The 22,629-nt window shown below is 45.3% G+C and overlaps 1 protein-coding gene across 3 annotated transcripts in view; it reads left to right on the top strand.

The window, feature by feature from the left end:
- The window catches only part of igsf9a (immunoglobulin superfamily, member 9a), a 30,847-nt gene extending 9,455 nt beyond the window's left edge, over positions 1-21,392 (top strand). For 2 of the 3 annotated variants that reach the window (XM_014132168.2, XM_014132158.2), the window contains exons 5-22: positions 1,801-1,949; positions 2,131-2,248; positions 3,141-3,282; positions 3,449-3,594; positions 3,713-3,855; positions 5,712-5,852; positions 6,862-6,978; positions 8,518-8,668; positions 12,502-12,613; positions 13,454-13,644; positions 13,806-14,020; positions 14,338-14,422; positions 14,787-14,957; positions 15,324-15,360; positions 15,714-18,404; positions 18,575-18,660; positions 19,310-19,475; positions 19,694-21,392. In XM_014132168.2, the coding sequence (XP_013987643.2) occupies positions 1,801-1,949; positions 2,131-2,248; positions 3,141-3,282; positions 3,449-3,594; positions 3,713-3,855; positions 5,712-5,852; positions 6,862-6,978; positions 8,518-8,668; positions 12,502-12,613; positions 13,454-13,644; positions 13,806-14,020; positions 14,338-14,422; positions 14,787-14,957; positions 15,324-15,360; positions 15,714-18,404; positions 18,575-18,660; positions 19,310-19,455 (4,841 nt within the window). In that variant the 3' untranslated portion in view covers positions 19,456-19,475; positions 19,694-21,392. The remainder of the gene's footprint in view (positions 1-1,800; positions 1,950-2,130; positions 2,249-3,140; positions 3,283-3,448; positions 3,595-3,712; positions 3,856-5,711; positions 5,853-6,861; positions 6,979-8,517; positions 8,669-12,501; positions 12,614-13,453; positions 13,645-13,805; positions 14,021-14,337; positions 14,423-14,786; positions 14,958-15,323; positions 15,361-15,713; positions 18,405-18,574; positions 18,661-19,309; positions 19,476-19,693) is intronic. The other variant, XM_014132181.2, reaches the window with a different exon arrangement.
- The last annotated feature ends 1,237 nt before the right edge of the window (positions 21,393-22,629 follow it).

Raw genomic sequence — 22,629 nt, forward strand, 5'->3', positions numbered from 1 at the left:
ACAGATTAGCCAGGCACATGGCCTGGTCAACGGCAGGGTCACGTCTCAGGCTCATTGTCTAATAAGGTTAAGATGCCTTGGGAGGAGGGCCTGGAGCACACAGCCAGGCAGAACATCTCTCTCTGTCTCCTAAACAAACACATGCTTTACTCATGGTGAGCTGTACAGTAAATGACTGGCCTCTAAGGGATGTTTGCTTACCCCAGGTCAATCGCCTTCAGCCAATATGACTTTAACCTCTATGGGCTAGGTGGGACGCAAGCGTCCCACCCGTGGTGCACTCCATCAACAGCAGGTGCATTTCAAGAGCGGCAAATTTGAATCCAAATAAATGTCAAAATTCAAATTTTTCAAACATACAACTATTTTACACCCTTTGAAAGATAAACATCTCCTTAATCTAACCACGTTTTACGATTTCAAAAAGGTTTTACGGCGAAAGCATAAATTTAGAGTATGTTAGGACAGTACATTTACAAGAGTTGTGTGTAATGTTGTGCCAATTCAAAGACAGGCGTCACCAAAACCATAAAATCAGCTAAAATGATGCACTAACCTTTTACAATCTCCAACAGATGACACTCCTAGGACATTGTGTTAGACAATGCATGCATTTTTAGTTCTATCAAGTTCATATTTATATCCAAAAACAGCGTTTTACTGTGGCGTTGATGTTCAGGAAATCGTTTCCCTCCAATAACCGGCATTCAAGTCAGCACCACAAATGAAATAATTAAAATGAGAAAACATTGGTAAAATATTATATTGTCATTTAAAGAATTATAGATTTACATCTCTTGAACGCAATCAACTTGCCAGATTTAAAAATAACCTTACTGGGAAATCACACTTTGCAATAATCTGAGCACTGCGCCCAGAAAAATACGCGTTGCGATACAGACTAGCCGCCATGTTGGGGAGATCTAAAATCGAAAATACTATGTAAATAATCCATTACCTTTGATTCTCTTCATCAGATGTCACTTCCAGGTATCACAGGTCCATAACGAATGTAGTTTTGTTCAAAAAAGCTCATAATTTATGTCCAAAAATCTCCGTCTTGTTAGCACATGATCTAAGCCCGCCGGACTTCACTTCATGAACGAGGGGAAAAAATATATTTACGTTCGTTCAAACATGTCAAACGTTGTATAGCATAAATCATTAGGGCCTTTTTTAACCAGAACATGAATAATATTCAAGGTGGACGAATGCATTCTCTTTTATAACGTATTGGAACGAGGGTACCCAACATGAACTCGCGCGCCAGGTGTCTAATGGGACATCATCGTTCCATGGCTCTTGTTCGGTCAGATCTCCCTCCAGAAGACTCAAAACACTTTGTAAAGGCTGGTGACATCTAGTGGAAGCAATAGGAAGTGCCAAAATATTCCTCAGCCCCTGTGTTTTTCAATGCCATAGGTTTAAAGGTAATACAACACATCAGATATCCACTTCCTGTCAGAATCTGTCTCAGGGTTTTGCCTGCCAAATGAGTTCTGTTATACTCACAGACACCATTCAAACAGTTTTAGAAACTTTAGGGTGTTTTCTATCCATATATAATAAGTATATGCATATTCTAGTTACTGGGTAGGATTAGTAACCAGATTAAATCGGGTACATTTTTTTATCCAGCCGTGCAAATACTGCCCCCTAGCCCTAACAGGTTAAACTATGTCAAACCTGCTGATTCTGCTTTGTTTTTTGTGAGATCTTCACCTTTACAATCTGTTTAACTCTCTCTATGGAAAAGGGATAGAGGATGTTGTGTTGACTGTCTTTGTTGTTCTTCTGTAGCTCCTCCTATTTTCAGCAAGACCCCTCCCCCTGTCATGGAGGCTCTAGTGGGGAATCCTCTCTCTCTGGCCTGCGTTGCCCACGGTAACCCACCACCCACCATAACCTGGGCTAAAGATGGTACTCTCATTGGAGGAGACAAGGTTGAGGTGAGGAATCATGGTTCGGTCCTCGTGACTAAACATATAACAAAAAAACAAAAAAATCACCCCTACCATCCAACATTGCAATCTATCTCTCTCTCTCAATGCAAACTTTATTGTCCCTGCAGGGAAATTCATTGCTCTCTCTCTCTCGCTCTTTCTCTCCCCCTCTCTCTCTCTGTCTCAGGTTCTGAGCGGGACACTGTCTCTCAGAGCAGTGGACAGGGAGGCAGGAGGACAGTATGAATGTCTCGCCTCCAACGCGGAGGGCAATGTGACTCATGTGACAAAACTTAAAGTCAAAGGTCAGTCGCTATTTGTCTGTTTGTTTGTTTAGGAGTTCCCCGTCTACAGTTTCCCCCTGGGTCATAATGGAAGAATAGAAAAATTCAGTGGAATATTCTGTTCTTATTTTCTTCCAATGGTAATAGGAAGAAGTAGGCTTCTAAACAGCTTCTACCCCCAAGCAATACTGAACATCTAATCAAATGGCTACCCAGACTATTTGCATTGCCCCCCCCCCCTTACGCTGCTGTTACTCTCTGTTATTATCTATGCATAAGTCACTTTAATAACTCTACCTACACGTATATATTTCCTCAATTACCTCAACTAACCGGTGCCCCCGCACATTGACTCTGTACGGGTACCCCCTGTATATAGCCTCGCTATTGTTATTTTACTGCTGCTCTTTAATTTTCCTCTGAGTGTTGAATTGTTATCGCCATCTGGTGGTGGATGTGTGATGTTCAGTTACAGGTGAACCTAAGGGTTTATATGGTGTGTCCATACTGTGGATATTTTTCCTCATAAATTTCACTTATGTAATAAAATATTTTCCATTTATTTTTAAGTCACACTATGTTATGCCGCATGACGTCAATATGACCACGATATGCCGTTTAGATTTGGGTGTGTTTTTGGCAGTGACACCTGTTTGGATTATAATAAGGCTTTGATTTCTGGCTGTAGTCACTTTTTCAAATCCTTATGTAAGCCTATAAAACAGGCCTTCAAACAAATCCTCTAAGTATTTATCTCAATCAGCCATAATCTCACAACATGAATGTCACTGTCATGCTGTGCAGTGTTGCTCTCACCAGATAACTGATTGGAGTTTAGATATCTTGCTAATCTGCGATGTCCTGCTGACTTTTATCATAGAATAGATCAGGGATTTCTTTCCATCTCAAACAGGTCCTCCAGTCATTGTTATCCCCCCGAAGGACACCTCCCTCAACATGACCCAGGATGCCCAGCTGCAGTGCCAGGCGGTGGCTGATCCTCCCAACATGACCTATGTGTGGCAGAGAGAGGGAGAGAATGTCTACCACATAGAGTGAGTTTGGTCTATTTTGACCCGGTTTCTTTATATTGGATTTGTGTGTTTACATGGGATTTTGCAAATGTTGTAATGTTTCTAATGAGGCGTTTGCTCCATTTGAATGTCCTTTAGGGGTTGTGTGTCTGAATGTGTTTTAAGTTTTGTATTTTTTTTGTATTAGGGCTCTGAAGTCCCGTGTGAAGATCATGGTGGACGGCACCCTCCTCATCACCCGCATTACCCCAGACGATTCTGGGAACTATACCTGCATGCCCACCAATGGACTGTTGACTCCGCCTACTGCATCTGCCAATCTCACTGTGACACGTAAGTGTCTATGTGTTGATGCGTTCCTCTCCAATCTTCAGTCCCCACATAATGACACAAATCCTTCCTATCCATAAATCCCATCCAACCTTCAGTTTGTTTCCTGTCTTCCTCTCAGACCCTGCCCAGGCTCTCCTGATGCCACCGCAGACATATCTCCCCACAGGCCTGAGAGGTCTGGTCTCCTGCCCTGTGAGAGCTCAGCCACCCCTGCTCCGCGTCGATTGGACCAAGGATGGACAGCCACTGGATCTGGCCATGGTGCAGATCAGCCTCATATCTCCCCTCATAGAGATAGCCATTAACTGTGTGATGCTGCTGATTTGACCATTTCCATAAGGAATCAATATGTGCTGTAGGCCTACTACTCAACAGAGAATATGTTTCCATTTAACAGAGATGTATACAGTGCATTCTGAAAGTATTCAGACCCCTAGATTTTTTCCCCACATTTTGTTACGTTAAGCCTTATTCTAAAATTGATTAAATAGTTTTTTTCCCCTCATCAATCTACACACAATACCCCATAATGACTAAGCGAAAAGTTGTATTTCTTTTTGTTGCAAATTTATTTGAAAAAACCCCCGGAAATATTACATTTACTTAAGTATTCAGACCCTTTACTCAGTACTTTGTTGAGGCACCTTTGGCAGCGATTACAGCCTTAAGTATTTTTGGCTATGACGCTACAAGCTTGGCACACCTATATTTGGGGAGTTTCTCCCATTCTTCTCTGCAGATCCTGTCAGGTTGGATGGAGAGCGTTGCTGCACAGCTATTTTCAGGTCTCTCCAGAGATGTTTGATCGGGTTCAAGTCCGGGCTCTGGCTGGGTCACTCAAGGACATTCAGAGACTTGTCCCGAAGCCACTCCTGCGTTGTCTTGGCTGTGTCTTTTGGGTCATTGTCTTGTTGGAAGGTGAACCTTCGCCCCAGTCTGAGGTCCTGAGCGCTCTGGAGCAGGTTTTCGTCAAGGATCTCTCTGTACTTTGCTCTGTTCATTTTTGCCTCGACCTGACTAGTCACCCAGTCCCTGCCACTGAAAAACATCCCCACAGCATGATGCTGCCACCACCATGCTTCACAGTAGGGATGGTGCCAGGTTTCCTCCAGACGTGACACTTGGCATTCAGGCCAAAGAGTTGAATCTTGGTTTCATCAGACCGGAGAATCTTGTTTCTCATGGTCTGAGAGTCTTTAGGTACCTTTTGGCAAACTCCAAGTGGGCTGTCATGTGCCTTTTACTGAGGAGTGGCTTCTGTCTGGCCACTCTACCGTAAAGGCCTGATTGGTGGAGTGCTGCAGAGATGGTTGTCCTTCTGGAAGGTTCTCCCGTCTCCACAGAGGAACTCTCTATCAGAGTGACCATCAGGTTCTTGGTCACCTCCCTGACCAAGGCCCTTCTCCCCCTATTGCTCAGTTTGGCCGGGAGGCCTGCTCTAGGAAGAGTCTTGGTGGTTCCAAAATTCTTCCATTTAAGAATGAGGGAGGCCACTGTGTTCTTGGGGACCTTCAATGCTACAGAAATGTTTTGGTACACTTCCCCAGATCTGTGCCTCGACACAATCCTGTGTCGGGGCTCTACAGACTATTCCTTCGACCTCGTAGCTTGGTTTTTGCTCTGACATGCACTGTCAACTGGGGGACCTTATATAGACAGGTGTGTGCTTTTCCAAATCATGTCCAATCAGTTGAATTTACCACAGGTAGACTCCAATCAAATTGTAGAAACATCTCAAGGATGATCAGTGGAATCAGGATGCACCTGAGCTCAATTTTGAGTCTCATAACAAAGGGTCTGAATACTTATGTAAATAAGATATTTCAGTTTTTTTATACATTTGCAAACATTTCTAGAAACTGTGTGTAGATTGGTTAAGATTTTTTTTATTTGATACATTTTAGAATAAGGCTTGTAACGTAACAAAATGTGGAAGAAGTCAAGCGGTCTGAATACTTTCCGAAGGCGATGTATATAATTTTTGGGGCTTGGCACACTTAGCTTTATCCTCAGCTAAGACATTAGTTGCTGTTCATTGTTTACATAATTTTTCACATTAAGCTGAATTATAAAACTGTTGAAGTTCTCTGACCCCTCGCTCTGTTTTATCTAATCAGTACCCAGGATGGACGTTGACGACTGAAGGCTCGGTGTTCATGGCTACTGCCAATGATGATGCAACAGGCATATACACGTGTACCCCCTACAACAGCTACGGGACCATGGGCCAATCAGGGCCCACGACAGTCATCCTACAGGTCAGGGTACACCCAATGTTCTCTAGCAGTTTATTGTACAGTACAGAAATTACGTGGTAAAATGGTAATTGCACATTAATAACTTCTGCAATATTGGTTTGTTTCTTTAAAAAGTTATTGCTACCAATTTGGTAACAGGTAGTTGATTACTAATTTTGTGCAATTTAACTAGACTAGAATGTCCCATTTTTACCACTTAGGTATTTACCTGCAATTTACAAGGAAACTATGAAAACCGCAGTGTAAAATAAAATGCTGCCCAATTAAAAGTCTCTCTCATACTGAAGAGAGAGCTCTTATCTGAGATAGCCAATGAGCATTTTGATGACCTTCTTACACTCCTACTTGTCAGCCTGTTACATGAATTGAGTTTAATGTGGTCTGATTACAATAGCTCCTCTATATCAAAGTTAATTATGTGTCACAATGGGTGGCTTGAGGAATAAGGAGAGGTGGAGTCAGGCGCAGGAGACAGATGATTCCGGGAATAAACTTTTAATACATTTTCACATGGAAAAAATGAAAAGAACGGAGTGCAAGGTGTGCTAAATAAAAAGCACCACCCTCTTACGAACGATCACCAGGGACGCAGCCCAAATACAATACTACGTAACCCCAAGAGGGAAAAAACACAGATCCTCATAACCAACATACAATCCTGACAACAAACAATCCCGCACAACCCACAAACCTAACTAGCTAGCCTAAATACCCCTCCCCACTAACAACTAATACAAAACAGGTGCGTAACTAACCTAGGCCTAACTAACAGAACGTGAAACATAGATCAGTGGCAGCTAGTAGGCCGGCGACGACGACCGCTGAGTGCCGCCCGGGCGAGGAGGGGCGCCACCTTCCGTAGGTGTCGTGACATTATGGAGCTAATCCTTTTGTAAATAGAATAATCTTGGCTAAAGCTGAAGGTAATCAACTGTTTCACTCACTTTCTCTAATTGCAATAAACTCCTTGACTAAATGACACGGCTGGTTGTTTTGTTTTGACCCACAGGACCCCCCGTCACTCAGCGTGTGTCCCCGTACGGAGTATAGACAGGAGGTGGGGAGAATGCTTGTTATTCCCTGCCAGACCACTGGAGATCCAGCCCCTAGTATAACCTGGAGCAAGGTGAGAACACTCCAACAGACCCCACACCAAATGACTGTACTCTACTGACTTCTTCAGTCAACAAGCCAGCACACAGGGCTGTCAACATGTGAATACGATAGTATGAACTGTGGACAAACCCTGAGGCAGAAATAGCTATTATTTAACACACACCTGCAAGCAAGCACCCCTCTCCCGACAAACAGAGACAAACAAACACTTCACTGATTGCAGATTGCCCTTCATCAGCAATCAGCCCAGCTTGTGTGTCTGATCTCTCTCTATTCTCCCTGTCTGTAGGTTGGACCTGCCCTTCACTCTCAGTACTCTGTAGTCTGATCTCTCTGTCCTCCCTGTCTGTAGGTTGGACCTGCCCTACACTCTCAGTACTCTGTAGTCTGATCTCTCTGTCCTCCCTGTCTGTAGGTTGGACCTGCCCTTCACTCTCAGTACTCTGTAGTCTGATCTCTCTGTCCTCCCTGTCTGTAGGTTGGACCTGCCCTTCACTCTCAGTACTCTGTAGTCTGATCTCTCTGTCCTCCCTGTCTGTAGGTTAGACCTGCCCTTCACTCTCAGTACTCTGTAGTCTGATCTCTCTGTCCTCCCTGTCTGTAGGTTGGACCTGCCCTTCACTCTCAGTACTCTGTAGTCTGATCTCTCTGTCCTCCCTGTCTGTAGGTTGGACCTGCCCTTCACTCTCAGTACTCTGTAGTCTGATCTCTCTATCCTCCCTGTTTGTAGGTTGGACCTGCCCTTCACTCTCAGTACTCTGTAGTCTGATCTCTCTGTCCTCCCTGTCTGTAGGTTAGACCTGCCCTTCACTCTCAGTACTCTGTAGTCTGATCTCTCTGTCCTCCCTGTCTGTAGGTTGGACCTGCCCTTCACTCTCAGTACTCTGTAGTCTGATCTCTCTGTCCTCCCTGTCTGTAGGTTGGACCTGCCCTTCATTCTCAGTACTCTGTAGTCTGATCTCTCTGTCCTCCCTGTCTGTAGGTTGGACCTGCCCTTCATTCTCAGTACTCTGTAGTCTGATCTCTCTGTCCTCCTTGTCTGTAGGTTGGACCTGCCCTTCACTCTCAGTACTCTGTAGTCTGATCTCTCTGTCCTCCCTGTATGTAGGTTGGACCTGCCACACGCCCTCAGTACTCTGTAGTCTGATCTCTCTGTCCTCCCTGTATGTAGGTTGGACCTGCCACACGCTCTCAGTACTCTGTAGTCTGATCTCTCTGTCCTCCCTGTCTGTAGGTTGGACCTGCCACACGCTCTCAGTACTCTGTAGTCTGATCTCTCTGTCCTCCCTGTATGTAGGTTGGACCTGCCACACGCTCTCAGTACTCTGTAGTCTGATCTCTCTGTCCTCCCTGTATGTAGGTTGGACCTGCCACACGCTCTCAGTACTCTGTAGTCTGATCTCTCTGTCCTCCCTGTCTGTAGGTTGGACCTGCCACACGCTCTCAGTACTCTGTAGTCTGATCTCTCTGTCCTCCCTGTATGTAGGTTGGACCTGCCACACGCTCTCAGTACTCTGTAGTCTGATCTCTCTGTCCTCCCTGTCTGTAGGTTGGACCTGCCACACGCTCTCAGTACTCTGTAGCAGCTAACGGCTCCCTGCTGCTGCTTCCTCTCAGTAAAGACCACCAGGGGGAGTGGGTGTGCAGCGTTACAAACCGCGTGGCCACTGTCAAAGCCAGCACTCTCATCTCAGTGCTGGGTGAGTGGAACAGACTGACTGACTCATCTTTATTAATGTAGCTACTATGTAAAGTGTTCATTACCAATGTTCTCTCTGTTTTTCAGCACTGAGCAAATTTCAGGTCTGCTGAGTGCAAACATGGAAATAGCTGTTCTATCATGCAGCCAATGTGTGGTGTTCAATGTAGGCCTACATTCCATGAGACTTTTGGAAAAAAACATACAGGGCTTGACATTAACCTGTTTATTCACTTATCCGAAAATCTTGTTGTATTGTTTGATGAAAGAAACCACTTTACAAAAGAATATGCATTATTATTTCCATACCATTATTACAGAGAATCAGACAAATTATGCTACGTTCTGCCTATTGACTACTTAGCTTATTCAAGCCTGTCTCAAAATACAACACTGCCCCTTTAAGACAATAAAAGCTTTTTACCTGACTCGCTTTTCAAAGATGTCTAGAAATGTGCACGTTTTGTGCTCTTGCAGGAAGCAATCACTCCCCTATTGCTGACTACAAATGATCTATAACTGGGCTAATAACTCACTAACTAGTAAAGGATATGAACAAAATGTGGCTACATGCAGCTCTCACTTTGATCTCAAAACAAGTGCATCTACTCACGACCACTCGCGCTGTTAACACAGTCCAGTTCAAAGTAAATGGCACAGATCCATATATGGCAACGGTCTATTTGCATATTGGTCTACTACGGGCTTAGTCATGCATGTTAGTGCAATAGAATCCTACTCCGATGCAAAATCTCTTGCATAGTTAGTTTTGCATGCTAAGTCTTGCATAGTTTGTTTTGTTTCGGGTATGTTGCATTGAAAGTGACTAATATTGCATTGATTCGATCACAATTGCCACAGTAAAGGGAAACGTTGATAGTGTTAACAGGGAAATCTCTAGAACAGTGGTCACCAACCTTTTCTGAGTCAAGATCACTGAGTCAAAATGCAAGCCGGGGATCTACCACTCAGATGTTGTTTTTGCATGACTTAAAAAACGTAAGCCTATGCACCATTAACCTATTAAAAACAGTACTGTAGAAATGAGGTTTGTGCAGTAAGCTATAAACCCAATACATTATCACTGCATATTGGCTTTGCTGGAATTACCCTGCCAATACATTGTTCTGGCCATTAAAAAAAAAAAAAAAAAAATTTGAGCTAGGCTATATGATCATAAATCAAATTTTATTAGTCACATGCGCCAAATACAACAGATGTAGACCTTACAGTGAAATGCTTACTTACAAGCCCCAAACAATGCAGTTTAAAAAATACAAATAAGAAAAAGAAGTAACAAGTAGTTAAAGAGCAGCAGTAAAATAACAATAGCGAGACTATATACAGGGGGTACCGGTACAGAGTCAATGTGCGGGGGCACCGTTTAGTCGAGGTAATTGAGGTAATATGTACATGTAGGTAGAGTTATTAAAGTGACTATGCATAGATAATAACAGAGAGTAGCAGCAGCATAAAAGATGGTGGGGCAATGTAAATAGTCTGGGTAGCCATTTGATTAGATGTTCAGGAGTCTTATGACTTGGCGCTCCGGTACCGCTTTCCGTGCGGTAGCAGAGAGAACAGTCAATGACTAGGGTGGCTGGAGTCTTTGATAATTTCCTCTGACACCGCCTGGTATAGAGGTCCTGGATGGCAGGAAGCTTGGCCCCAGTGATGTACTGGGCTGTACGCACTACCCTCTGTAGTGCCTTGCGGTCGGAGGCCGACCAGTCGCCATACCAGGCAGTGTTGCAACCAGTCAGGATGCTCTCGATGGTGCAGCTGTAGAACCTTTTGAGGATCTGAGGGGGAATAGGTTTTGTCGTGCCCTCTTCACAACTGTCTTGGTGTGCTTGGACCATGTTAGTTTGTTGGTGATGTGGACACCAAGGAACTTGAAGCTCTCAACCTGCTCCACTACAGCCCCATCGATGAGCATGGGGGCGGGCTCTGTCCTCCTTTTCCTGTAGTCCACAATCAACTCCTTTGTCTTGATCACGTTGAGGGAGAGGTTGTTGTCCTGACTATTGTGGTCTGCTTAAAACATGTTGGTATTACAGACTCGAACAGGGAGAGGTTGAAAATGTCAGTGAAGACACTTGCCAGTTGGTCCGCGCATGCTTGCAGTACACATCCTGGTAATCCGTCTGGCCCTGCGGCCTTGTGAATGTTGACCTGTTTAAAGGTCTTACTCACATCGGCTGCGGAGAGCGTGATCACACAGTTGTCCTGAACAGCTGGTGCTCTCATGCATGTTTCAGTATTATTTGCCTCGAATCGAGCATAGAAGTAGGTTAGCTCGTCTGGTAGGCTCGTGTCACTGGGCAGCTCTCGGCTTTGCTTCCCTTTGTAGTCTGTAATGGTTTGCAAGCCCTGCCACATCCGACGAGCATCGGAGCCGGTGAAGTACAATTTGATCTTAGTCCTGTATTGACACTTTACCTGTTTGATGGTTCGTCGGAGGGCATAGCGGGATTTCTTATAAGCTTCCGGGTTAGAGTCCCGCTCCTTGAATGCGGCAGTTCTAGCCTTTAGCTCAGTGCGGATGTTGCCTGTAATACATGGCTTCTGGTTGGGGTATTTACGTAGGGTTGCTGTGGGGACTACGTCATCAATGCACTTATTGATGAAGCCAATGACTGATGTGGTGTACTCCTCAATGCCATAGGAAGAATCCCGGAACATTTTCCAGTCTGTGCTAGCAAAACAGTCCTGTAGCTTAGCATCTGCTTCATCTGACCACTTTTTTACACACTGATTAATAGATCCATTATTGTATTACTTGTGAGGCACAGCTGAGTGAGCATACATTTAAATAATTAGCTTTTTATTTATATTTTACTGGGCTGATGGTGCCTGCATCCGATGGTCAGTCTCAGCAGAGGGAGAGAGAAGCAGAGTGATGGTCTGCCTCTCAACATCCCTCCGCTCTCCCTTTCCTCCACTGACACTGACCAAAAAGGGACACCGTCTTCCAGCTGATGGCAAAACCACATTATTTCTGCCTCATGCACAAATTCATGCTGTTACTCCTATGAACAGAGAAAGTTAAATATTATTGATATTAAAAAAGACCCAAGCCGCTAATAATATCAACAACGCAAGCCTATAGATACACTTTCCTACTCAATAATTACTGCTGCACAGCTTGTTGTAGTGCTGAGTGGAAATATGAAGAACACACATTTTATGGCTTATAAAAGTGTTGAATACAAAGTGTTGACAGTGCTGAGTAAGAACTTAAACGTGAACTCACTCATAAAATCAGCAGCTCTTTGCTGTATTCATTGACAGTTTCTCTCTAGTCATGGTTTTAAACGTTTTAAGTCTCACAGTATCAGCTTTGCTGTAGTTTTCTTTTATGCTTGCTATGTTTCCGCGGACACGGTAATCTGAGCCATCCAATTGGACTCTCCGGGCCTGCTGGGTAGACAGAGTTTGTACCTTCAGACATTTGAAATGGTTAAAAATGGCAACAATTCACCTACCTGGCACGCAGGGCAGCTGAATCGGGTGCACCTATCGCCAACAGCATGAGACATTTTACAGAAATGTTTGGCGATCGACTAGGGATGCCTTGGAGATTGACTACTGCTCTAGAAAGTTGAGTAAAGTTCAATCTCGCGCTTCTCTGTGGGTTGATATTTATTCTGCATGGCAGTCCCCGGGGAGCTGCGCAGTAGTCTAGGCTACTGCGAACATTGTTCATGACGTTATGTAACCGCATCAGTATGTTACGAATCAATGTAAAATAATGACGCAACGCTCATCTTATCACTATTCTTCCCCTTCTTACTTCTCGCTCCCTCTTTCTCTTCTCCTCCTCTCTGTCAGGCACCAGTCCCCATGCTGCCACCCTGGTGTCTGTCACTCCAGGGGCGAAGCAGGCCAATGTCTCCTGGGAACCAGGATTTGATGGGGGATACACCCAGAAATTCACAGTCTGGTGAGTCATCTACTCTTCTACTCTATGTTCTGTCTCCCTCTCCATGGCCTTGTGCTGTGTAACCATATTAGCAACATATTAATATATTGCATTGAACGTCAGTGGAGGACAGCGCATCATCAGCGGCAGCAGAGGTAAACAATCACAAACGGAGAAACAGACTAAATGTATTGACACAGACGGGGACAGAACACAGAAACCCACCTGTAATTACTGATGCCAGATGGAGCAGTTTGAAAGACAAACCGCTTGACAAACCAGTGTCCTTCACCATGCTTTTTCAAGCTGTTTCTTTTACTAACATTGCCCCATCTCTTGAAAATAATGCTATTGTATAGAATCTCTACGTTATCATATAGATATATTACATTGTGCATAGAATATGCGCACACACTCTCTCGCTATCAATTCAATTTTCAGTTCAAGGTGCTTTATTGGCATGGGAAACATATGTTAACATTGCCAAAGCAAGTGAAGTAGATAATATACAAAAGTGAAATAAACTATAAAAATGAACAGTAAACATTCCACTCACAGAAGTTCCAACAGAATAAAGACATTTCAAATGTCATTATGTATATATAGTGTTGTAATGATGTGCAAATAGTTAAAGTACAAAAGGGAAAATAAATAAACATATATGGGTTGTATTTACAGTGGTGTTTGTTCTTCACTGGTTGCCCTTTTCTTGTGACAACAGGTCACATATCTTGCTGCTGTGATGGCACACTGTGGTATTTCACCCAGTGGATATGGGAGTTTATCAAAATCTGGTTTGTTTTCTTTCTATCTCTGTCTCTCTCTCCTTTCTCTCCATTCACTCTCCTTCTCTCTCTGCAGGTTGAAGCAGATGTCTGTGGGTGACAGTGGGGAGAAACAGGAGTGGCTCTCTGTGCCCGTGCCCTCCTCCTCTGGCTCCAGTCTGCAGGTGACGGGGCTGGTCCCTGCCACAGAGTACCAGTTCAGTGTCCTGCCACACAACAAAGTTGGCACTGGGCCTTTCAGCGAAATCGCCACCATCCGAACTCTGAGTCAGTACCCGTCGTGTTGAAGTGTCTTCTGTTTACAGTGTCTTTTTAGAGCCTGAATGACATTGTCTACTCTAAGGCCCAGTGGCTTGAAGATTATTCTCCAAATTATAGTTCCTAAGTGGTCTATTTTTTTCGAAGTGTGTTCTGTCTTACGCCTTCAGATCCACTCCCAAGGAGAGCGAAACTAGAGCCACCCACATCGCTGTCAGCCAATCAGAGCTTGGCAGGTATAGTCCTGCAGTGGTCCCCCTTGTCTCAGTTCCTGCCCATCACTGGATTCGTCCTCCAATCGCGCACTGAGCAAGGGGAGTGGTTCAATCTGGACGAGGACATCGGTGCCAATAGGAGTGTGATGATCGTTCCAGGTCTGCGCAAGGTAGCCACCAGTCCCTGTTCGTCACTCCCTCAGAGACCAGTCAGCAGACATCAGTCTTTAAGACTTATCTCAGTTAGACACCACAGTGGTATTTAAATTAGGAAGCCTCTCTCAGGCTTATCATATGACAGCGATCATCTTTCTTCCTTCTTTCAATCTATGTCCTTTCTCCCCTCTCTGTCTGCCTCCTCTGTCCCTCTCTCCTTCTCTTCCCTACATCTGAATTCAGATGAGCCTGATTAGCATTGCAGGCGCGATCCTATGTTGACAAAGTCTGGTTTCATCCCCCATCCCTCCGTCGTTCTCTGTGTGTGTAGGACTGTGTGTACGAGCTGCGGCTGCTGTCCCGGCGAGGGGAGTTGCTGAGCGAGCCCAGTCCATCAGTCAACGTCTCCACCATGGGTTAGTGTTTCAGGCTGGGGAGCCAGGCAGAACCAGACTCTGTAACATTACCACAGGCACCACAGGCCCATTACAGAATTAGAACAGCCCTCTGGAGAATACTGGTCTTTTAAGAGTCTGAATTATGAAATATTGCAGCTAATAACTTATTTAGAATTTGACCATATCTGGCTTTTTTAACAGGATATTGATATTTCACCATGGGACTTATTGAAGACGGATATATCAGAGATAGTGTCATGCTTTTATCACGCTGTGTGTTGGACAAGCTGCACTACTGTATTTTCTGTAAAGAATGCATTGTTAACATTTGGTTGTGGTAGAGTTCTGTGTTATGGATTCTGATGTTGTGGTCATGTCACAGGGATGGATATGTACCCTGCCACTTCCCGCTTCCTGGAGTTTGTTCCCGAGCCACTATTGGCTGGAGTGATGGGTGGCGTGGGCTTCCTGTGTTTGGCCCTCATCCTGGTCCTAGGGACAGTGTGTATCTTCAGTCACAAGAGAGACCAGCGACGCAGGAAGATGAAAGATGGTGAAACATTATCACTTACTGATCACGTGCACTATGAACACCATTATACAGCATGTAGATGGCTTCCAATACACTTTCCTAAATCATAGTTCAGTGCATAGACACATCACCATGCTTGTCAACCCCATTCCCCTTTCATTGTAAAATAAGTTAATTTAGTTTACATTGCTAGCTAATTAGGGTCATTCCTCATTAATGTGGCTGATTAATGTGAGTGTAATTAACTTTGAGGCACGGCCCATTGCTGTGCCTCCGGACATTTTTGTCTGCTTTGATTGGGCTCATATTATTGGGCTTGATTTTGTTTTTTCATTTATTTCCTTTCCATGGTGACTGTGTCATTGTGAATCATCATCCCCCCTTCAGATCTCCCTCCTGCCATCTATAAAAGCCCCCCCTCAACGTAAGTACCCTTCCTCCATAATATCATTAATTGTTCTCCCTCTCATTTTGTTTTACTTACTGTAGGCTGATTTTTTTTCTGACTTTTAGGAGATTTTAGTTTACCATACCCAGGATCGCCTTTGTCTTAATGTCTTTTTTTTTTCAAGACTGATATCTTCAAGACAGCTTAAGAAGTCTTCATAACTCGCTATAGACACATTTTAATTTTTTTGAAGACATGTCTTAAGATGACTCAAGATGTCTTCACAAAACATCTCAAGACATGGTGATGGCTCAGTAAAATGGCCCTCTCTCTCTCTCTCTCTCTCTCTCTTCCTTCCTTTAAACCCCTTCTCTCTCTCTCTCTCGTAGCAGGTCGCTTGCTAGCAGTCCAGACAGTGTGCTGAAGCAGAAGCTCCTCCCTCCCCACTGCCACCCCCACTATCCCAGCTCCCACTCCTCCTGCTCCTCCTCCCAGTCGGACCACTCCTCCTTCGGCAGACACAGCCACAGTGAATACAAGGACCAGCGCCAGCAGCTGCTCTCCTGCCCCCCACCTCCTCCTCACTATGCTGCCCACCACCATCACCACCTCCCCAGGATAGGCTCTTCCCCGAATTCCCCTCTAGAGTTTATCTCTAGAGGTCCAGACGGTCGCTTCATTGTGCAGCCCTACGACCAGGCCTCCGTCCCCTCCTCCCACACCATGAGATCCCTGAGGAAAGACTTCCCACAATCCACTGGGGTCCAGAGGTCAGTGTCCCTTCGCTCTGAGAAGAGCGTGGGGAGGGAGCCGCCTTTCGTCCTCTCAGTGGACCTACCCCCCTGTGGTGGAACTGACCCCAACCCCACGACCAGGGTCCGGGCCATGGCCAAACACCTCTCCCTCCACGGACGCTTCTACCTGGATGAGGAGCAGGGCAGTTATGCTGGACATCCAGACAAGTGCAGTCTCTACTCAGACAGTAACTCAGATATGTCCCCCCAGCCAAGCCTGGAGGAGAGCAATCCAGGATACCCATCCCTAAAGCGGGCCGTCCAGCCAGCCACCGCCAGCACCCTGGTCCTGCAGATGGAGCATGAGAAGGAGACTGGCAACCTGAGCAGGTGTCTGAAGCTGGCCCGGGAGAGAGAGGAGCTGGAGAGAGAGCTACGGAAGTACACACTTGATAGTAACGCTACTTTAGACGGGAAGAGAGAGGGACCAGGCAGCGACGAGGAGAGGTGGAGAGAGTCTGAAAAGTGCGATCCAATATGGAAACCTCAGGACAACACTTCACCACACAGTCACCCCCATCATCTCAGTCACCCCCATCATCTCAGTCACCCCCAGGTCAACAGGGGGTGCTCAAGCATGGCCAAAGGCCCTTCACCCCCATCCTATATTCACTGGGAGGCCAGCCCTCTCACATCAACCACCAGCCTTGTCCCAGCACATCAGACCCCCTCTGAGAGGACAGCGGCCCTCCACTGTGACCCTCTACTCACCCAGTGTCCCTCTCTGTCACCTGTCACACAACACCCCTTCAGGTCAGAGAGAGCAGAGTGTCACTCTAAGAGGAGGGTGAGCCACCAGCCACCAGACAGGCAGGAAGGGATGGACACTGCAAGGGTCAAGACACACACAGGGCTTTGTGATGAAACTCACATGTCAACAGAGTTGAAGAGAGGTGACTTGGAGTCACATGAATGGAACAGCAAGAGCAATCAATTTAATGTCAGCATTTCACACAAGTCTAGGCCAGATGTCTCTGTCAACAAAGTGCCTGGTTCATGGAGAGTGGAGTTAGCAAGGTCACAGCCATGTGAAGAGTCATCTCTACACACAGCGGTTGATCTCTCAGAATGTGTAGAAATGAGTGTGGATGAACCAGAGGATGAAGACTCAGTGGATCCTCCTACAAATCCCAGAAGACACCAGAGACATGCCCATCAGGTAAACAATGAGTCCCCATTGGCTGAGAAAGACCACAGAGGACCACAGACCATGAAAGACCACAGAGCCCATCCATTGGCCCACAGGAAGAGCCCAGTGCCTAGGGAGGAGCGGGAGAAGTGGCACAGGAGGTCATCTCGGAGCAGAAGCCCAGCTACCATTCAGCCTCCTAAGCCGGCGCTCAGGAAGGCTATCAGTCTAGGAGGCTTTCAGAACAGGAACGGCGGCAACCACCAGCGCAGCCAGAGTCTAGACTCCAGGAGACAATCCCTGGCTAACTTCCTGACGCCTGACGCCTGGGTCGACTCTCTCAGCCAGGAGAACTGCTCCTCTCCCTTCTCCTTCCGCCCAGACTCTGTCTTCTTTGAACCCGAAAACACCTTAGCTCCTGAGACCCCCACCCACACGGAGGCCACCCTTGCTTCTCTGCCTCCCCCTCCCCCGCCACCTCCCCCCCAGGACCCCCGACCTCCCAGCAGGGCCCCACAGCAGCTCTGTGAAGCATATGGGGGTGATATGCACATCCAAAGCATAAGAAAACCGGTGCTGGAGAGACAGACGCAGCTCCCCCCAACCCCTCCTTCAGTGCCTTCCAGCCCCAGTCATCCCCCCCACGACCCCAGGAAGAAGGCTTCCATCTTCCCAGACGCCTACAGGTGGCCCATCACCTACCAGGAGGCCCTGAGGTCGGTGCAGCGCATGGAGGCCAGGAAGAATGCATCTCTCCCCAGGGACCACAGGGAGCACCCCAGACCCCCAGACTGTAGAGGCAGAACCACAGCTCCCTCCCTGCTCAGGGGTTACAGCTGGCCTGCACCTCACCACACCCCTCAACCACCCCAGGAGGAGGAGAAGAAGCAGGAGGAGGTAGTAGTGGAGGAGGAAAAGGAGGAGAGGTATGGGGGACATGAGGTGGAGATTGGGAGGTATCATCGGGGAGTGCCAGACTCGGGGGGGAGCTACAGTAGCTATGCCAGCCAGAGCAGTGGCAGGGGGAGTCTGGAGCCTCCAAACGGGCGCCTATCCATCTGCCTGTCCCCAACCCTCACCAGCTCTCCTGAGGCCACCGAGGAGATGCAGGAAAACACAGTGGAGTCACACCTACAGGACATGGAGGCATTGAAAGGGTGAGTCTGTCCCTTGAGCTAGTATGTACTTCAGTCTCCCTTTATTTAGTATCTCTAATGCTCTCTTTCTACATTGTCCCTTTGACATTGAGCAACATGCAACATAATGAATAGCTGATGAGAGAACTTTAGCCATTACAAACTTTCCGCTTGTGCGTGTGTTTCTTCAGGAGAAAGGCCTCAGTGGATGAGAATTATGAGTGGGATTCAGCTGATGTGTCCATTCAGCTGGGAGATCAAGACCTTGAAGGCAGAGGTATGAGAGCTATAATGTTCTTTTAAGAATGGCATGCCGCTGTCTGAGCGAAATATGTTCAGAACTGAGTTTAATAACACTAGCTCTGTTGCTTAAGAACAGGCATGTCAAAATCATTTTGCCCTCGGGGCCACATTCTGTCTTCACCGAGGCTTCATGGCAAATTGGGTATATTGCCTTGTCAAGATCTGCAAAAAAATATGATTTCTATCCAATCTTTTGGGACTTTTTGATGGTTCCGGACTGTCTACACTCTTAAGAGAAAAAAAGGTGCTATCTAGATCCAAAAGGGTTCTTCTGCTGTTCCCATAGTAGAATCCTTTGAATAACCCTTTTTGGTTCCAGGTAGATCCCTTTCGGGTTCCATGTAGAACCCTTTCCACAGACGGTTCTACATGGAAACCAAGAGAGTTCTATCTGGAACCAAAAAGGGTTATCCTATGGGGACAGCCGAAGAAGCCCTTTGGAACCCTTTTTTCTAAGTGTAGCTTTCGTTTTGGGGATTGTTAGCAGGCTGAACACGGTAAAGACACTTACGTATTTTTTAAAACAATGTTCTTCAGAAATTGTTCAATTTGATTGATTGACACCCCTGCTTTGGATTATGTAAGGATATTTCTAATCCCTATCCAATCTTCTCCTGCTTTAGGCCTGTTCTCCTCAGTTAGTCTACTGAAGTCTACTCCCAGCATGCACCATTCCAGGGAGGGCCTCAAAGAGTTGGTCCACTTCCAGGGTCATCGCCATGTGACCAGCCGCCACTCAGAACCCGAACCAGAGACTGTGATGTTCTGACAGCCCCATCCATCGCTAAGGTCAGCTCAGAGCTCTCATCTCTGTTATTGTGTGTCTGCACAGGAGCATTGATCTGTGTGATTGGCTGTGTTTACCCATGTCTCTCCCACCGTATGTATTTAGCTTTACTCTGTGGCTCTTATTGTGTTGGTGTTCATCTCTTTGTGTGCATCTGTCAGTCTTCTTCTCCTGTTGCTTTCTACTAATATCTCAGTGAATGTTTGTTTTATTTATACAGACTTCAAACAAGGAGGTGAAAATAGTGTGCCTTCATCGGCAATTCAGCATGGATGTACAGTTGTCAAAACTCTCATCCATGGGATAACCCTGACTGACTGGACTGGTGGATGCTCAGGGCTGAGTAAAGTATTGGCTGGTGTTGTTCAGAGCTGTACCCACCAAAGAGGACTCTTACCACTTATTCATACAATTTAGTGGTTACATTGATTTCTCTCTGCTACTTCTATGGGATACTTGTACTATGAAACTTGTTACCAAGTAAGTGAAAAGGCAGGTACGATCTTTGGTCTTCCTTGCCCGTCATCATGGCACTGTGTACAAAAATACATAATTCATACTCTTGGACTCATGGAAGAACAGTTGGAGGCTCTTTTTATTGCTTTGAGAAAAGCAATCCACCACTGGGCTGGCACTTTGTTCCACTGCTACAACACTTTCAACTTATGACAGAACTATGACGTATGATTGATTTTTCTGTGAGATGGAGAGAGAGCGTTTGAGAGGGCAGTGTGACAGGTCCTTAAAATTAAGGAGGACTGATGGAGAATGTGCCGAAGAAGTAGGCTGCATCATGCCTTTTTTCACATTGTTTTGTTCCTGGTCTAGTGTGACCGCTTCTGCAGTACAACTATGAGCTCTGTGTAGACGATCAATAATATTACCCAGGAGGTTAACTCACTCGGGTTAATCAGATGTAGCTCTATGAAGAAGGATTGCTTTCTTTTCTACCCATATTCTCAATATGTAGCTAATCGAATCTCTCATTACTCTCTATTTTTAACCTCATTGATGTTGTGCAATGTTTGATCTGTCTAATGATTTTTTTTGTACCCAGAGTGCAGTAGTTTTTTTGTGTGTGACTGAGGAGGGTGAACGTTTGGCTGGTAATGATCACCTGTTGCTGGGATAAGTGAAGGACGTTTTTTCACCAAACATGTGTAAAATGAGTGTTATCAGTGCGCATTATCCGGTGAGATTTTTTTGCTGTGTCTAATTTGGAGATGGAAACCTAAATGGTATTTTTTCAATAAGTCAATCTCTGAGTCATCCTAGTCAGGGAGGGAGATGGGAATTTACAGCTTGTCTGAAGAGTTAATTATGCCCTAGAATGCCTTCCAGCACAACGTCTGGTGATAGAGGAGAGAAAGGAGGGGCGCCGTGGGTGTGAATGCCTTTTGAGCTGTACTCACTCTGTTATCAGCTTACAACACCAGATCACCCCACTTACCCTCCATTTTAATTCCATCAAACATTTGTATACAGAAATGACTCCCAGAGAAATGTCAGTTTGTCCACTTTGGGTTTTATATATGTGGTATGGCTCTCAATAGCAATACACTGCCAATATACATGTAATATTTTCTCAACAGTTTGTTCCGAATCCTCAGACTGAATGCAAATGCAGTTAGATGAATGACTAGCCTAATCATTACTGCTACTGTGCTTTTGTAAACATGCATTGTGATTGTATAAGGATAAAGGTGAACTATTTTCAAGGTTTTTGTGCACGTTGTACTTAAATATATCCTTTTTTATACAGAAAATTATTCATTGTTTTGTATAGTAAGACTAGTGTATTTCTTTGTATGATCTGTGCTTTGTTTGCTGATGATGCGCCGTACAAGATATCCTTATATAAACACATTTTCCATAGAACTGAAAATAAATACTTGTTCTATGCATGTTTTATTCAGTAAGTCAAAGCCATTAGCTGTCTCTTTTTATAATCCAAATGAGCATTTACTACTCGAACACATCGGCATGAACAACGAACCTGAAGTTGATGTGTTTACCTGAAATAATGAATTAGTAGCAACATCTTCGAACCCGTCTATCCCTCTTCTATTTCCTTGATATCACTTCTCACTTTTTCATGCAGTTGTGTTTTTTATCCCGCAGAAGCATTCCCTTGGTCTCATTAACAGTCAGGAAGAGGACATCATTATGAAGCCATTAACAGTGTCATGATGCAGCAGATAACACTTCAATGGGAGAATCTCATTTGCATACTCCTCTTGTCCTCTCCTTGTCTCCTCAAAACCCATTGGAGGAGAAGAGGGGAGGGATTTTGAGAAGGAGTTTCGAGAAGAAGGCGAGGAGAGAGGAAGCGAGGAGTATGCAATTGAGATTCGGCCTATTTGTCTGAAGGACCTTCGGTACCTTTTCCACTAGAGCGTGTTGTTACTCAGCATATTGAACACCTTGTTTATGCACCGACTCATAGAACAATAATGAACAAACAAAGGTATCAATGTTTGAAGTTTATCAGTAGGTGTGACATTTGATGCCGGATGTTTTATAGAATTATTTTAAAGAGCCATGCTTTAGACATGAAATTGGACAGGAAAAAAAGGCCATGTAAATGATGAAGCAAACTTTTCAGAGAATGTTATTGTCATAGATTCAAGACCGACTCATTCCAGTCTCTTCAAAAATACCCATAATATTTCAGGTAAAAGAGTTAAAAATACATAATTTAAGATCTAGATCAAGAATTGTGTGTTGACCATGGTCAGTTAAGTATGCTGTTGCCTTGGTGATGGATTGATGTTATGAATACATACGGTCGATTATAAAGCTGCCGCAGTTGAAAAATTAAATCACACGCATTTCCACTTCAACTTGCCCGGGTTATATGCTGTTCCTTGTGAAGAAGACACGTAGCTTGAAAGGACTAGACATACTGTGATGGATGTCAGATGATGCTAAATTAGGTTTCTCATAGCCTATTTCTTCCCTCTCTCACTCACTTCACACAGCCTATTACAATTGACTGGGGCCTTGAGCCCAGAGAGAAGCACATTGACTTGTGCGTTGTTCCTTCATTAGCTCGTCCTCAGTCAGGCTCACAGCACGACGCCATGCTGCATTAGTGAAAGGTGATGAGCATGGTTAAAGAGAGGACCCTGAGTGAACCTCCAGGAGCCAGGGGCA

The sequence above is a fragment of the Salmo salar genome, chromosome ssa01, assembly GCF_905237065.1.
Source record: "Salmo salar chromosome ssa01, Ssal_v3.1, whole genome shotgun sequence".
NCBI lineage: Eukaryota > Metazoa > Chordata > Actinopteri > Salmoniformes > Salmonidae > Salmo > Salmo salar.